The 17,863-nt window shown below is 36.7% G+C and overlaps 1 protein-coding gene across 2 annotated transcripts in view; it reads right to left on the bottom strand.

Annotated features, from left to right (window-relative positions):
- Positions 1-17,863, bottom strand: part of VWA8 (von Willebrand factor A domain containing 8) — a 353,299-nt gene that overhangs the window by 81,713 nt on the left and 253,723 nt on the right. For both annotated transcript variants that reach the window (XM_077855526.1, XM_077855527.1), the window contains 2 exons: positions 17,349-17,430; positions 12,894-13,095 (listed from right to left, as the gene is read on the bottom strand). In XM_077855526.1, the coding sequence (XP_077711652.1) occupies positions 12,894-13,095; positions 17,349-17,430 (284 nt within the window). The remainder of the gene's footprint in view (positions 1-12,893; positions 13,096-17,348; positions 17,431-17,863) is intronic.

Below are 17,863 nucleotides of genomic sequence, written 5' to 3' on the forward strand. Positions count from 1 at the left end.
TGTCGGGCTCCTTCCTCAGCAGGGAGCCTGCTTCTCCCACTCCTCCCTGCTTGTGCTCTCTCCCACTCTTTCTCTCTTGAAAGCGAGAGCTTTCTCAAATAAATAAATATAATCTTAAAGGAAAAAAAAAAAAAGAAAAACAGAAAACTCCCCAAGGGATAAGAAAGGTGTATCCTTCCTTATCTTAGAATACCAACTGATAAATGCAGGATGACTGATGAAATTGGGAAAAATCATTGTTTGGCAACCATAGGAGTAATAATTGATTCAAACAAGAATCTCTGATGGATGGTAAAATTAGTGAAAGTTTGAGGAGACATAGATATTCACATAGTCTCAAAATGTATGCCCATAAAAGACATATATTAGTTATAAAAGGAGAAAATATTAGCTTCATTCATAGTGGAGAAAAACAGTGGAGATAGAGAATACTTTAACCAGATGTTCGAAGTTAACATCACCAGTCATGGGACAAACGAACACTCTGTGCCACCTAACAGGACACACTGAGAAAAACACAGCATCACTTCTGTGATATTTCTGCCACAGATGTATAAACTAAATCTCAAAGTGAGAAAACATTAGCTAAACCCAAATAGAGGGATATTTTTACACAAGAATTAGGCTATGCTCTTCAAAAATGTCATGGTCATGAAAGCCAAGGAAAGGATGGGAAACCATTCTGGATTGAAAGACAACACATGATCTCTTTGTCTCTTTGTGCTAAAAAGGATGCTATTGGGACATGTGAAATTTGAATAAGTTCTGTGGATTAAACATTGATGATGTCTGGTTGCCGACTTCCTGATTTTGAGGTCTGTATTGTGGTTATGTAGGAAAGTGCTTTTGTTTTGAGTTAATACTCACTGAAGCGTTTAGAGGCAATGAGGTATCATGTCTATGGCTTACTTTCAAGTGGTTCATGGAAACAAAATATATAGAGAGAAAGATAAACAAAAAGTTTTAAAACATAATTAGATTTGGTGAGGAAAATAAAAAATTAAATTATCTGTTTATACCTGAAGACAGGAAATTACAAATAGGCTTGGGTTTAATGTTCTAAGGGGGAATGTTTTTCCTTTTTATTGTTTTTATCAGCAGTTGTCCTTCATGAACAATATATTCCTTTCAAACTCACCAAAGTTTAGAAGAGACAGTAAAAAACTCAGAGTGGAAGAGTCAAGGCCTGTTCTGTAAAAGATACTCTGTTTTATATATATGTGTGTGTATACATATATATATGTATGTAAATTATATATCTCATATATTTTTATAAACATATCTATCTATCTAAGTATTTCTCGAGCTGAATGAGAAGGAGAATTATATTCAGAAGCTTGAAGTCTGTTTAATTTTGAGAGTGGTTAGGTTAGAAGCTTATCCCTATCATCAAGCCAGAGTGATGCGTAGCTAATTTTTAAACTTCTAAGTAATTATGGGCCATGGGATAGGAAAAAACATCGTACTTTGGTACTAAGAGAGCCATAGTAACTATAACAGGTTCTATTTATTGCTGTGAAACAGTTCTTACATATTTGTTGGGAGGTCTACGGGTTAACTCAAAGCAGATTTAGAACACATGAATTTGTTTCTGATATTATGTCAGGGTTTCCCCTTTCTGGGCAATGACTTATATATGTAAATATGATGGCAGAGTGGTTGAGGTAATGACTCACAGTCAAATGCGGCACTTTCCCCTTTGGCTAGCACAAAACCTAGTTACGCTTAGACTTCCTGACCAGAGCTCTAGAGATGTCATCGCTCTTTGTGGAAAGGATTATTCAACCCATACCAGCACTGTGAAATGCAAGGCCTTTAACGGCATTGTGTTCACTTCCTTTTTTTTTTTTTTCACTTCCTAAAACAGGAATACCTAAGTGAAAAAAAAAATAATGAAAATTATCCAATATTGGTAAGTTCTTTGCACTAGGAGAAAAACCCACCATAATACCATCAGAGGGCTGTCAAAAAAAGACTTGACCATTTCATTCAGAACCCTCGCAACTGGAAAGTCTCATAAGACAATTGTAACTAGAATATTTATTTCTGCCCTACTTGTGCTTAGAAAACCAAGCATATATTTCTGAGGTATTCACTCTAGGAATTAAATGGAAGATGAAATTAATGAATGCTATGGATCAACGACTGGCCTAATTATCTTCATATTGCATTTGCTAAGCATCATGTTTCATGAATGTCATGCTGAGTGCAAAACAAAATAAATCTGACAATAGTTCTGGCCTTCAGGGAGCCCTAGCCTAGGGAGGTCATTAGTTGTCACTACCAAGGGGGTGGCTCTAGCTGTCAAAACTGCCAAAAAGAAAAAAAAAATCACAGGTTCAAGTCTTTTGCTTATTCAGTATTTCTTTAGAGCTATTTCCCCTATTCCCAATTCCTAATTTTGTGGTTTGGATGGGACCAATAGAGTCCTTGCTCATTCCAAACTCTAGGAGTGAGGACATGACCTAGGTCTGACCAATTAAGAGTATTTCATCTCTTTGGTCGCAGTGATTGGTTCCGGATGGGCTTGTGACCTCACAGGCCTATTGGACTATCCCTGGAGACTTCTGCTGAAATTACTGGCAGAGACATGCCCCTTTGGCTGGAATTGCCAACTATGAGAACCATGTGTTGCCTAGCGCTGGGAGGAGGGCTATCTTTGCCACTAGATGGAGAAAAGGTTTTGTAACAATGAAGCAACTCCAGGAAAAAGAGCCAAGAGGAAAGAAACTAAGTCACATGACATATGTTGAGCCCTTAGTTTGAGCTGTGCCTAAGGCCTGGAGACTTCTTGGTTACATGAGCCAATAAATTCCCTTTTGTAGTTTATGTCAATGTGAGCTGAATTTTTGTCACGTTTAATGCTCTATGTAAACATTTTCATACCTTTTCCATAATAAATCTAGAATCACATGAAATAATAGGTCCTCTCTTCAAAGGTATAGGGATAGGTTATTCTTTTAACTGTCAACCCTAGATTTATTCCAGATTTATTCTCTGAAATCATAAATGCCATGCAACGTGGCTATATCTTGACCTGAGTCAGGTTCAGGATTAGCAATGAAGGTCTTGTACACTATCATATTTTTCCTCTTTGATGACCTCCAGCAGTTCCTAGCCACAGGGAGCCTAGAGCAGCCTAGTTTCTACTATTCAGGTAACTCCTTACTGCACCACTCCCCAAAAGGTGCCCCTTGCTTTTAGTTAAGTTTGTCTTACAATTTGCTACAGATATGCCTAACCAGACTAACATCCTTTCAATCGCTTTTAAAAATGTCCTGTGTCCACAAGACTGTGCTGATACTAAATTGCACCCTGTCTTCTGAAGTCCCCCAGCCTGTGGGTTTCTGGTGGTCACAGACCTGGCTCTTACTGCTGCCCCTGCTCTGGTATATCTTCCACTATCTCTTTGGGATACTTGGTGTTCAACCTGGATTTGCCCTGTGGGCTTGCATCACACTGGCTATGCTTGCATCACACTGGCTATGATGTTTGCTGACTCTTCTGGTTTCTGTGCCAGGTCACTCCTGGATTTGTTGTGATCCAAGCCTATGGCACAATTCATCCTCTTATTAAGGAAACACACAGTACTCATTTGTATCCATGCCTGTGGTCATGATTTTTGGAATGCCTGGAATGCTCTGACCTCTCATTTTGAACTATCTAAAGACAAAATAAAAGTTCAATCTAAGCCCCATCTCCTTCACTTATAAATTTCGTCTGAATACATACTTCTCTTCTGAACTACTGTATGGCACAGGGCCCAAACTCCCCAATATACATTGAACTACACATTGCTTTGTACTACGTCCTGCTGTTTCATGACTATCAGCCTCATCTCCCCAGTCACATAGTATAAACTCCCTGAGGGTAAAAACCATGCCTCATATTTCAGTATTTCCCCATCTCCCCATAGGTCCTATATTGGTGGGTACAGAGTAAGTGCTCTATAAGAACATTCTGGATGGCTGGTTTCCAAGGGACTCAAATATCTATTGTTTGTCCATAATTTCCATAATTCAGTAGATGACCCCCGGCCGGCCCATCTCACAAAGAAACTCTACAGCTTGGATCACTACCATCTCCCTAGGAGATTATGGTTTGTTGACTTTCCTGAAGGCAGGTGTAGAATATATACACTGTTTCATGAAAATCAACTAGAAATAGAGGGTGGGGTTGAGGGGAACCAACAGAATTTTTAAGGGACTGAGATTCAACTAGTAGAGCCATTAGATTATACATACAATGACATGACAGGAAAACTTCCTCATCAAAAAAAAAAGTATTTAGAATGGCAAATATGTAATTATATTTGGATCTACAGGCATCAATTGTTGCTTGAAATATGTGGCTGGAAGGCCATTCATTACCACATATTGAGATTATACTTAAAAGTTTTAACTGTACTTATATGCAGACAATTACTGATAAATCAATTAATTTAAAAATGCAGTGACAGTTTTTTTGTAGGTACACAAATATGGCTGAAATAAGATTGATACTTGAGTGGTTAAATAAAATCATGAGAACACAGCACTTTGGAAAAGAAAAGTAACTTCTAAGTGAATAAAATGCCAGCTTCCTCTGGGACAGACCAGCTAGTCTAGTTCCTCTGGCTTTTGGGTCCCAGCCAGTTTTCTGCTCTGCCCTGCAGCTTGAAGGCTTCACACTCCCACTCCAGAAATAGTGCACATTTCTCTATGGGATCCAGTGCTTTTAGCAGTTTTCTGATGGAAGCAGAGAATATTGATAGCTCTGTTGTTAGGCTATAGATCATGGGGGACATATATGGACTGTGCGCTGCCTGGAAAGTGAGCAGAAGTCCATGGGAGAACACCCATTTACCCATTTTCCTGCCTCTGTCTTCCTATCAGCAAGTCCTACAGAGGTTCACGTGAAACTGGTTCTAGAAAGTCATTTTAACCCCCTACTGGGCCTTGTGTCTTTTAACTTGTCAACTTTTAAATGTGTTACAGAAATAGGAGACAAGACATTGAATTAATGCAGCTGACTTGAGTATGCCAAATACTAGCAAATCAATGTCCAACCCCTCCTATAGAGTTTATTTTTGCTACCACTCCCCCGCCCCCATAAGCATTTGTTTGTTTGGTTGGTTGTTTTTTTAATTCCAGTATAGTTAACATGCAGTCTTATTTTAGTTTCAGGTATACAATATAGTGGGGTTCAACACTTTTATATCTGACTCAGTGCTCAATTTCCAAGACATCTTTCCTGTTCTTTGAAGGTTCCTATGTTAAATAGCATCACGTTTCTGTTTTATGACTAACATATTTTCTTTTACTTCTCTGAGAATATCAATTGTCACTTTGTGAAATGTTCTTTCTCCATCACATTTGTTTTCTCTGTTCATTTGTCTTGATTTCCACTATTTTTGTATAGAAGGCTATCCAATAATATTTAAGAATAAGGCATTACAAAGTGGGCTGAAAAGTTTTTGCACAAAGGTAGGTCTTGATAATAAGTGGGTCTTCTTGTAAGGTTACTAGGGAGAAACTTGCAAATGTTAGCATCAGAAAGGTTTTTCTCTTGGACATGTCAGTTTCCAGAAAGGGGATTTTTCTACTCTTCTGCTCAAAGTGTATAAATGTGGATGCCAGCGTCATAGGGATCTAAATAAGAAAAGCAGACTTCCGCTTTATCTTCTTGTTTTCTATATGATCTCACTCTTGTCCCAAATTATACAAATCTCCATTATAGCTCCTGTTTTTGATCAATCTATAGAAGAGCCAGTGGCCCAGGTGCATAAGATGGAGAAGAAAATCTGGATATCTAAATGGTCCCTATATAGACTTCCAGTTAATCTTCCAATTTTTGGTGCCACCCTGCACTCCAACCTTCAGAGGTACATGGTGCCTGATGTCCTAATGCTTTGTGGTTTCTGCAGAGTACAGCAGCTTGTGCCTTACTGGAGGAATGGGTTTTAGTTCTCTAGTTAATAACTCAGTTACTACCCACCCATTTATTTTCCATCCTAAGTGTCAGTGTGTTTCTAGTTCTCTTTGTCCATGTGGGTACTTTTTTTGATCCTTTATTGTTCTTTTACTAAGATTTTTGGCAAGAGACAAAACCAATCACATGCATTTGATTTATCAGAAGTCCCTTCCCCATTTCCTGAAAAACTGGGTTCAGGGATTATTTTGCCTTGGAACTCCTTCCAAAGAGACAGTCAAATTTTTCTGTGCTGTCTTCTGATCCTTTGATCACGCTCCTATCGGTTTATTTACCATATCACACTACAATTTATTTGGTTATAGCTCTGCTTGACCTTAAGTTCCCTGGGTCTGTATCTGTATCCTATTTATTTCTTTCTCCTAGCAATTGTGGGTGCTCAGCAAATGTTAACTAAAGAAATGAAAGAATGGTTCAAATTGTTTTAAGAAGAGAGGTTAGAGATGGTACCTGTGGCCTGCCCTTTTGAGGAAATAGAAAATAAAAAAAGAGACATTTTTAGAATGTTAGAAGGAGAGACAATAGAGTACTACTGCATATGGAAAAACTAAGACAACTCCAAATTTGACTTGCTCTTTTTAGTGTTCTTAGGACTCAGGCTACAGATGATGTATATTTTGCTGTGTGTTTTTTGGTCCTGTTCTAATTTGTCTTTTGAATAAGGCTAAACATTATAATCCTCTGCTGACAATTGTCCTATCATTGATTTCCTGCTTTTCTTCAAGCTGACAGGTTTAGGCACAGACCATTTTTTTAATTCCTTTTTTGGGCCTGACAAAACTTTTCCTAAACAGGATTATAAACAAACCTCACATCGTATAACACTAAGATAGATGATGAATTATGTAACTCATTGGGTCATGATATAATATTAGTTGTTTGGGGGAACACTGCTTCTTTTTAATTTGGCTTTGTTTCCATATAAGCATTAAAGAATTCAATGGCCCAATATTACCTAAATTCTAAGTTCCTAAGTTTTATTTGTTTACTGAGCACTCCATGCCAGATATTAATACATTTCATTCTTAACACAACTTTGCAAGGTACAATGGTATTGTCTTTATATATAAGTGGAAAGTAGAGCCAATAGGCTATACTGCTTATGAATAAAATTACAATTTAATTTATAGATGTGACAGCAAGGCTTTATTTCTATAGCCATTGTGATGTGGTGCTTATACAGAATTATACACATAATGGGCTCAGAATCATAAAAATTCCAGAACCATTGCTTGCCAACATATTCAATCCATTTGACATCTCAATTTATAACTGATATATTATAGAATTAATTTATTTTCCTTACATACTGAAAATATTGCTAAGATTACTTCTTTACTTGCTGATCATATTGTTAAATAGTATGCATTGGGGATACAGTACCATATGGAATAATAATCTTAAGGTCTGTCACGAAAGAAAGGAATTGAAATAGTTCTGTTGCTTCTGATTTAAAAAGCAATTTCCTAAGGTTAGGTCTTTTCTACAATGAGAAAGTGAGATGATATTTCTGTTTTTATATTAGTTTAAGACATTATAATGCCCTCAATTATTGTAATTTATAGGATTATTATTTTTGTTGGATATGCACAAAAGGTTAATGAAAACTCATGGCCTCCCTGAAAGTCATAAGCTTGTTGATTTGCTGGTCTTAGTGGGGTGGTTGCTCATTTAATGTTAGTTATATTTAGCAATTACTGACAAAGTTGTGATCTAATGGAGGCACTGCTTCTGGAGGAATGTAAAAATTAACTGGTAATTTCCTTCAGAAATGGTGTTTATAAGAAAGGAGGCTTGTACTCATGAACCCATGAGTGTCATCCTACTTGAGTGCAGACTTCATTCCAATTCTCTGCTCAGACTGAATTCCTGGTTCAAAAGAGCATTGTCAATCTATAAATGGAACAACTACATGTGTCAACATTTCCTAGGGATAACATGATACCATCTCGCCTGTGTTCTTAGTACTTCTTTCTTTTTTCTGCTTTCTTTCTCTCTCACTTACATTTTTATGGTCTGATTTCTGGAAGACCTTGCAGTTAGGTAACTGTGATAATTCTCCTTAGAGAGTTAAAGGTTTAATCAAGCCAGTGGTATCCTGGAGCTTGACTGTACCATTTTTGTGAGAGATGGCTGCTAAATACTTAGACATTTAGCAAGTAAATTGTTAACTTTTGGCAGCTTGAAAGCAGCTATGGAGGGAGTATTTACACCATGGAAACTGGCAAATGTTATAAACGGCTCCACCCTCACCTCCCCAGAGAGCTGGTCTATCAGCACATCACTGGGTGTTCCACTCCCCCAGCCATCTTGCATTTTCATTAGAAACTTTATTCAAATCTGGAAGTCTTATTCAAAATCTAGATTCAAAATGAATTTCTATGGATGGGAGTTTCTTAACAGGAATAAACATGGGAAAATCATTAGAGGCATTGCTCAAATGTTAACATAGGCAAATGGCTAGACCATCTTGCTGAAAATGAGCTCTATTCACATATTGCTAGGAGATATGTGGGAAATTATACATTTGTTTAAAAAGCATTACTGTTTCAGGCCAAAGATACATGTACATGGGATAATCCTACAAAGTATGGATTGTTCTATAATAATGACCCACTGAATTAGGCTGTTAAGTATTTTTAGAGTTCCCGGCCAAGGTGAAGAATGAAGTACAAGAGTAAGCTATGAACTATCCTCCTTAAAAAGAAAAAGAATTGCAAACCCCCTCAGAGCATGTGGAGAGAACAGTCTGTATACTGTAAAACTAAATGTACTAATAGAGGTCCAATGAAATGATCTAGTGCTTTCTAAAACTAGAAGCAGGACTTTCCATCTTACTGAGATCTTAAAAAAACAAACAAACAAACAAAAAAAAACAAAACCAAAAACCCTGTTGAGCTAGTAGTTAAAGAGAAGGCCAGGATTATTTACTAAAGTACAGCAATCTACCTTGACTCATAATCCTAGAATATCTTCTTTAAAAGGGGAAAAGAAAAAAAAAAAAATAAAAGGGGAAAAGGATTAGTGGTGTTTAATATAAATTAGTTATCTTTTCTATGTATTTGTTTTATGCCTCTACTGTGCATCTACTGTGTACTAGGCACTATCTTCACTGTAAGAATGAGTAAGTGCCAGTCCCATGATATGTTTCAAAGATTCTAACCATTTAAAAAGTATACAGGTAAATAAGTACTATTCGAAGGCTTCAAAGAGATTCCACCAGTAATACACAGAGTGTTTACTTTCTAATTAGTTTATTTTAATTAGACAATAACATTTGAAAGCTATAATCTTTTAGCTTTTGTACTCCCACAAGAATAATCATCAGGAGCTTTTTAGAGAAGATGATTTCTGAAGAAAACTGGGGTGTAGCTTAAATAGTCTTCTTGGGATGAATCCAAATATAACTAAATAAAAATATGAAAAATATGCTTTATAAAGAACATAATGAAGCACGGTCAGAAAAATTTTTACTTATAATTAACACATGCTTCTGAAAATATGGAGTCTAAAGGTAATAAATATGAATTCTTTTTTAAAAAAAAAGATTTTGAGAGAGAGCATGAGAGCAGGAGGAGGGGTAGAGGGAGAGGGAGAAGCAGATTCCCCACTGAGCAGGGAGTCCAAAGTGGGGCTCCATCCCAGGACCCTGGGATCATGACCTGAGCTGAAGGCAGAAGCTTACCTGACAGCCACCTAGGTACCCCATAAATATAAATTCTTAATCATGGGCTTTTAGAACTACCAAGTTACACTGACACTATGAGTTTGTTGTTATAGCTGTTTGCTGTAAGAAAAACACATGTTCCTATCAAAGCATGTAAAATTAATGAGCACATTTTGTATGCAGAGCTCAATAAATATTCTTCTTGCAAACTGTGCTCCTAAAAGAAAACTATCAGTGAATTCATAGGCAAAACCAAAAATTCGAGCAACAATGGCTTCTGAACTGTAGCAAGATATAAAGGATAGTGTTAAAGTATGTAACTGACATAGTTTATCTAAGTATGAACAGTTCTTTTGCTACTACGCAGAAGAGTCAGGGAAAAAAGTGGGTCAATAAGTAAGGCATGGCATGGCCGGTAGTGTGCCCAGCCTTCACTGCTGCCCGAAAGGAGCACCTTGTGACCAAGAGGAACCACACAAGACAGGCGTGTGTAAACCTCCCATGCCAGCAGGCCTGGGGATGCCTTTCAACTACTGAAGTGCAAAGCAAGCCTTTTAAATTTCTTGATGTAAAATAAGTCCATTTCACCACTAGATGGAGATCGGGTTACTCTGCCAGGAACAGGGAAAGCGACTGGCATTCAGCCAGTGATAAGGATGGTACTGAGAACATACTCTTTTCTCAATATTTCTAAGAAAGGCGTTTTTCCAGCTCCAAAACCAGGAGTAGACATATGCTGAATAAAGGGCCCATAAAGGAGGAATAGATTGAAGGATTGCACCTTATGGGGAGTGTAAAAAAGACACATTTTTGCTTGTTATTACTGTTGCTCCATAATGATTCCTATTTAGATTTGGTTGTATAAACTACTTGTAAATAATAACATGAGCTGGTCTAAGTAAAAACAATTAAATATACCATCTCATTATTTATCAAGCAGAGAGAAGAGGAGAGATGTGACCAAGAGCTAAAGCAATGGCAGACCATTTGGGCAATGAATCCTGTCTGTTTAGACAATAAAGATGCATGCTCACAGTCTGCTTCTTGGTTTGAGTATGAACATAAATACAAATTTCACTATCAACCAAGATGGATTAAGGAACATCAGGATGAAGGGAGAAGGTAGTATAACATCTGTTCTAATTTTCCAAATGAAACTAATATCCAATTCTCAAATGTAGAACTTTATTTCTAAATAAGTCTTGTTTCTATTACAACTGAACTTTGAACTGGAGACATAAAGTTATATATTTCCTGGAAGATGTTTGGTCTGGGAAGGATCAGATGTTGCCATGCACACTGTAGCCAAATATTTTGATTACTTTTGAGATGTTAGATAATACATTTCTAACTTCATAACTATGGATATTCACTCAATAAATACGGATTCGGTTACATAAAAACAAATGAATAATCTGTGACAGTTTAAAAGAACAATTCCATTTTTTCATTGAATGGGTTCAATGGCCGATGTAATTTAGTATATGTGAGTGTGAGCAGACACAAGCATATTAATTGCCTACTGTGGATCAATCCTTACGCTAGGAGCTGAGAACAGGAAGGTGAACAAGAGTCGGAGAAGTTACTGGGAAGAGAAAAGAATATGGCTAAAACACAAACAGGGGTTAACTTTTGCAGCAGTCAAAACCAGTTATGAAAATCATGAGTAAAATTCCTTCTTAAAGTTCTGTTGTGGAAGAAAGTTAATTTAGGCCACAATCTTGACCATAGGAAAAATATGACCTTTCATCTCTATGACACATGAGAAATTGAAATGAAATATAAGAAATACAATAATTTTTACTCTTTGGCTTCAATCACTGTAATGAAAAGAATCACTTAATTCAAAGGAAGCAGAAACTAATGTTTAGAATAATAAGAGAATCAAAACCATGGTTAATTAATTTTCTAATTACTGTTATGGATAGTGACCAACATTCAGTCTGTTGCTTTGATAGATTCACTGGACTTAATGAGATGTTTATTTTTGAGCAATACATTTGTTTTAGCTTAATTAAATTAATATATTCATACCCTTTCAAAAGAAGTTGAGGTTGCTTGCCTACGTTGGTTTACGATCCTCAAAATGTTCCTATAAGCTTTTAAGAATCTAAGAGAAGGGATCCCTGGGTGGCGCAGCGGTTTAGCGCCTGTCTTTGGCCCAGGGCGTGATCCTGGAGACCCGGGATGGAATCCCACGTTGGGCTCCCGGTGCATGGAGCCTGCTTCTCCCTCTCCCTGTGTCTCTGCCTCTCTCTCTCTCTCTCTCTGTGTGACTATCATAAATAAATAAAAATTAAAAAAAAAAAAAAGAATCTAAGAGAAATATGTATTACTCATTCATAAATCTATACATTTCTCCCCTAAGGGAAATCACAAAAATAACCATGTAAAATAGTAATTATCAATCAGGTATCAGTGGAATAGTTGGTAGAAATTTTTTGTCTTGCTACTTGGCTCTTTACAGAGCAGCACAGCTGGCAGGAACCTACTTTTCTTTCCTACCTTGCTGTATAAAAATGAAATGTACACAGCCACATTTTCTTCTGAAGATTAACATAAATCAATAACAAATAAATCCTTTTATGATACGCTTCAGTACTTATGGGCACACAGCTTTCCTTGTTGTTCACGTGAGTTCTAGACAGCAACCAGATTAGCTGGTGGCTGAGTCATTTCTGGAGTTTTCCTCTCACCTTGGTGCCCTGCTTCCACATTTCTTTCCAGCGCATGGTTGGGTCTACTTCTCACTACCACTAAGTTTGTATTATCGGGACCTATACGGAAGTTGGTAAAGACACACCTCTACTGGATGCGTCATTTGCTTATCTTATCTAGTCTATAGGCTTTGGCCTTAGGGTAATGGGCTGCATTTTATATCAGTATTTCTGCTTCCTTGGTAGCATGTAGAGAGATGCTGAAGATGATGGTAGTAAAAGTCAGAACAGATGTGAAGGCAGTGCTGGAAACCAATTAATGCTGGAGGTTAAACAACAAAAGTTGATTGTGTTCTCATGTCGTGATGTGAGGGGCCTGCATATTTAAGCACTGACCAAAAAAAAAGAAAAAAAAAAGTAAACGTTTTAACTTTTTCACTATCTAGAGGGATAGATTTGTCTTTTTCTATTATGAGAAATTATTTTAGCTATTTAAGCAACAATATTTAAGTTTGGGGGCAAGAAGTTTCCACAACTGTAGCACCTGGAACTAAATTTATACCTGAGTATGCACCTTTTAAGGTCAATTTGAGTGGTACCTGCATCTGTCTGTCACCTTGTCCGATCATGTTTCTCCATTCCATGAGCGATCGCTGCAGATGTTCAAGTCCAGTTTCCCAAAGCCTGATGTGACCTCCCATGTCAACAGTAACAACACCGCCTTTGTCCCACTCAGCTAGAAGGGCATCTGTGTCTGAAATAGTAGATAGCCATGTGGTATACGGCGAGAGAGATTCTGACCTGATAACGAAATTACAGTAGTCAATTGTTTGGTAGTAATGAAGCTAGTTTACCTAATTTGGGTTCATTAAACATGCTATAAAGAATTCTAATAGCACATTCTAAAAGCATATTAAAAGACACCAAGAAATCCATCTGTAAGGAAAAAAATACACAGTTATCTGTTGATTATTTACACTTTGCTGTATTTGCGGACCCATGATGATACTAACATTCACTGTCAGAAATGATGATACTAACATTCACTGTCAGAAAGAAAAGAACTCTAAACCAACTTATATCTCATGCACCTGCAACACTAGACTTCCTCCTTAGGGCTCTAAGTTTCAGTCTAAGTGCGGAAACTGATGTCTTGTTTATGGGCCTTAACTGCATTTGTATTATTATTTTGCATTTTCTAACTTAGGAAGTTACAGGAATTTATAACAAGGAATTTGTATATTTCTCATATTATATATTTCATACATGTACATCTTTCCTTTGTTACATATTCATTCCTAGGGATGCTGCTTTTGCCTATAAGAGTCAACTGCACACTTCCTTTTCCTGAGTATTGCTCTCACTATATAAAACAAACAGATCAGAAATTCTAATTACCAGTGTTAGCTCTCTAAATACATTTGATATTTTCAATATGAAATAAGTGGTCTAGAGGGATTGTCTGATCAGATAATAAAAACATAATAATCCATCAATGTAGATCTGGGAAAACCACAAAACCACTATATGTTGGGTAAAATCTTATAATATCCTAAAGAATAAACCAAGACTAGTTTGACTTTTTTTTCCAGTCTGCCTTAGTAGATATTCAACACAGAGTGACAAAGCTAGCTACTCTGGGACACAGAAGTTTTAGAAAATGTTAATATGAAGAGGATGATAACAGTAGGATGGGTCCTAGGGTTTCAGAACTATTTTACAGTTTCAGAAGGACTCAAAGAAGGTAACATTTGATATAAGACAGGATTTATCTCATGGGGTTCTCTCAAAAATATGTGCCTTAGGAAAAAATTAATAGGTACAGATGGTGAAGTAAAGGGCTATTCCAGAACAATGATGTTTATCTACATGCAACAATAATGTTTGAAATTCTTCTAAGAGCACTCAAGATGTAAGACGTGGTGTACTGTATATACTGGCTAAACGCCTAACTCTTCATACCATGAAACTTGAAATTTATAGGGGCAATTTCTTCAGTATGTCAAAAAAAGTGCCAAAAAAAGTGCTAAAAAAAATCACATATTTACTACAATTTGCTCCCCAGCTCTACAATCTCTTCTTCATCTCATTTTAAATGTATATTCCCCTTTATATATAATAGCAAGATCTTTAAAGAATACATACAATTATAGTAGAGCGAGGCCCAGATTTTCATACACTCACAGATGAGAGCTAGGCAGTATCATTTTACAGATGCAAGCAATACAAAGATTTGAGGAAAAATAGTCAAGTTTTACTGGGAGCAAAAGTGATGTATTCATTCTGGCCCTGTAGTTACATACGGTGTTACTGTATTTTATGTTATTTGAAGTTAGCCATCAGATGGAAAATTCCAGCTATCTAGCAGAATGCTAAATTTAAGCAACTAGCAGGAAAACTGAAATCCAGATGGGTTGTTCTCTTGGATTGCATATATGCCAAAAATGGCAATAGCTAATCTCAAGAGAAATTCAGGATATACTGATAATGAACAGACTCCAAATCACATGGCACTTGAAATATGGCAAGTCCAAACTGAGATGTTCCAAAAGTATAAAATACATACTGATTTCAAAGACTTAGAAGAAAAAAGGAATATAAAATATCTCATTAAAATTTTTATATTGAGCATGTGTCAAAATGATAACATTTTTTAAAATTAAAAAATATTTTATTTATTTTAGAGTACGCATGATAAAATGATAACATTCAAATATACTGAGTCAATAAAATGTTATTAATTTCAACTGTTTATTTTTCCTTTTTTAAGTCCTTTTTTAAAATGTGGCTAATAAGGACTATAGAATGACATACATGACTTATATTCTATTTCTGGTGGACAGTACGGCTCTAAATGAATGCATCATGGCGACCAGCTGGCATTGGCTCTATACACAGCTGTTTTTCCAGATGTTTTTTCCATGGCAGGTATAACATATGGTTCACACAGAAAGTTAAAAGAGAAAAACAATGAAATAAAAGCTAGAGCTAATGAAAGAGAAATTAAGAGAAATAGTGGAGAAAAATGACTAATGCTTTAGAAATGTAAAAAACAAAAAGTTGTTCTTTGCTTTTGTGGCTTAAACTAATATTATATTTTAATAAGCACATAATTCATCTGGAATAAGTGATTTCCCCAAATGACTAAAAGCCATTTTCCATTAAACGGACACATTAAGATGCTCTAAGAAGGCACACTTATATATGTTGGAATAAGTAAACTTTTCTTTTTGAGTCATGCTTTTATTATTCCTATTTATTGAAACTGATTATGGGTCCTAAGAAATGAAACTGTGTTTCTGAGTTACTGTGTACTGTCATGTTTGGCATATGTTTGGCTATTTTCTTCTAGGGGTTGGAAGAGTTAGGTGGAAAGTGGCCTGATGATGCTGTGGGTGACTGACAGGTCTTGGTGTGGCTGGCCTTTCTTTCATGCTCCAGGCTCCTCTGTTGGGAGATTTCAGATGAGGTTTTCACCCCTGTGTTGTGAGGGCTCAGTCTTCTGTCAGGAAGTATATGTAAGGAGGGGATGTGATGTCAAACTAGGCTAAAGCAGAATAAAAGATTAGAAGGAGGCAATGGCCTGGGTGGAGGTGGGCAAAGTATGGAAGAATGAGGGAGCTAGGCCAATTAGACGAGCGCAGGTGCATGGTTCAGCTGAAAGAGGGAGTTCAGGCATGGATACATTCAGAAAGGGACAGACTCCTGGTGAGGACACTTGTGATCCTCAAGGGTAGAAACCAAGCACATAATTTTCCTTCGGTATCCTCAGTCTAGCTGGTTTGGGTACTTTGCTTCCATCACTGGACAGTGATAGAAGCAGTGAATGGTCATGAGCTCCATTACAAAATCTCTGGAAGCCTTTAGCTACTGTAAAGCCTTCACAAAATTTTATTTTATTTTATTTCTTTTTTTAAATTTCATTTTTTAAAATTTATTTTTTGTATATTTTTTTATTGGAGTTCGATTTGTCAACATACAGTATAACATTCAGTGTTCATTCCGTCCAGTGCCCCACTCAGTGCTCATCACCCAGTCACCCCCTTCACATAAAAAAAAAACAAAAACAATTTTAGGGGATGCCTGGGTGGCTCAGCAGTTTAGCGCCTGCCTTCAGCCCAGGGCGTGATCCTGGAGTCCTGGGATCGATCCCACATTGGGCTCCCTGCATGGAGCCTGCTTCTCCCTCTGCCTGTGTCTCTGCCTCTCTCTCTGTGTCTCTCATGAATAAATAAATAAAATCTTTAAAAAAACAAAAAACAATTTTAAATAAATGCTAATTAAATTCCTTTGATATTTTGAACACATTTATCTCTGAAAACTAAAATATAAAGTTAAGTATGGTGGATGGAGCTCGAGAGTATTATGCTAAGCAAAGTAAGTTAGAGAAGACAAATACCATATGATTGCATTTATATGTAGAGTTTAAGAAACAAAACAAACAAGCAAAGGGGGAAAAAAGAGGGAGAGAGAGAGAGCAAAAGAGAGAGAGAGAGAGAAACCAAGAAACAGACTCTTAACTATAGAGAACAAACTGATAGTTACCAGAAGGGAGGTGAGTGGTGGGATGGGTGAAATAGATGATGAGGATTAAGGAGGGCACTTGTGATGAGCACTGGGTGTTGTTTAAAGCATTGAATCCCTAAACTGTACAACTGAAACTAATAGAACACTGTATGTTAATTAACTAGAATCTGAATAAAAACTTTAAAAAAATAGTAAGGATGAATATTTCTGCAATACTGAAAACATTGTTTCAGATACACAAAAACTGATCACTGGGATAGATCAATGAATAGATCAATGATAGAAAAATGAAGTCTCGTAGGCTGACTTACACCTATATATTGTTTGAACATTTTTCCCAAAGGAAAATAAAAATAGCAGTAAAACAGGCAGAACAGCAGCAAGATACAAGCCAACTGCAACTGGGAAAAAAAAAGGAGCTTGCTATTTAAGGAGGCAAAAGCACACATTTATTCAGAGCACTTGGTAAGACTTGACTTGCTTTTAATCAGACATACAAACTGAGAACATAGGTGAAAGTGGATTACCTGGGAATAGGGATATACCGGAGTTTCTTTGATTGAAGGTCAGTGATTTCTATATAACCAGCTGTTTGTGGAGGGGTAACATCTGCAAACAAGTCATGACACGAGCTGAGTATTAAATTACTGCACGGTATCAAAATAAGACCAGAAGAAAGCATGAATGTTGCTAAAAGTGGAATGAAGTTAGCAGTAGCCTAGGGCAGAGCTTTGAGACCCACCTGACAAGGTCCTGAGCCAAGTCTAGTCTCTAGGGTTGTTTTTGTCAAGGAAACACAAAGATTGTCAAACACCTGCATACTAGGCCACGATTCTTTACTGTCAGAAAATTACCTAAATTCTTTTCATTGTCTTTACTAGCTTCTCAAGATGAGACATTTTAGCACTTACAGTTTATTTGAAAAGATTTTATCACTTGAAACACAAAGATTGTCAAATACCTGCATATTAGGCCATGATTCTTTACTGTCAGAAAATGACCTAAGTTCTTTTCATTGTCTTTGCCAGCTTCCCAAAATGAG

This window comes from Canis aureus, chromosome 17 (assembly GCF_053574225.1).
Source record: "Canis aureus isolate CA01 chromosome 17, VMU_Caureus_v.1.0, whole genome shotgun sequence".
Lineage (NCBI taxonomy): Eukaryota > Metazoa > Chordata > Mammalia > Carnivora > Canidae > Canis > Canis aureus.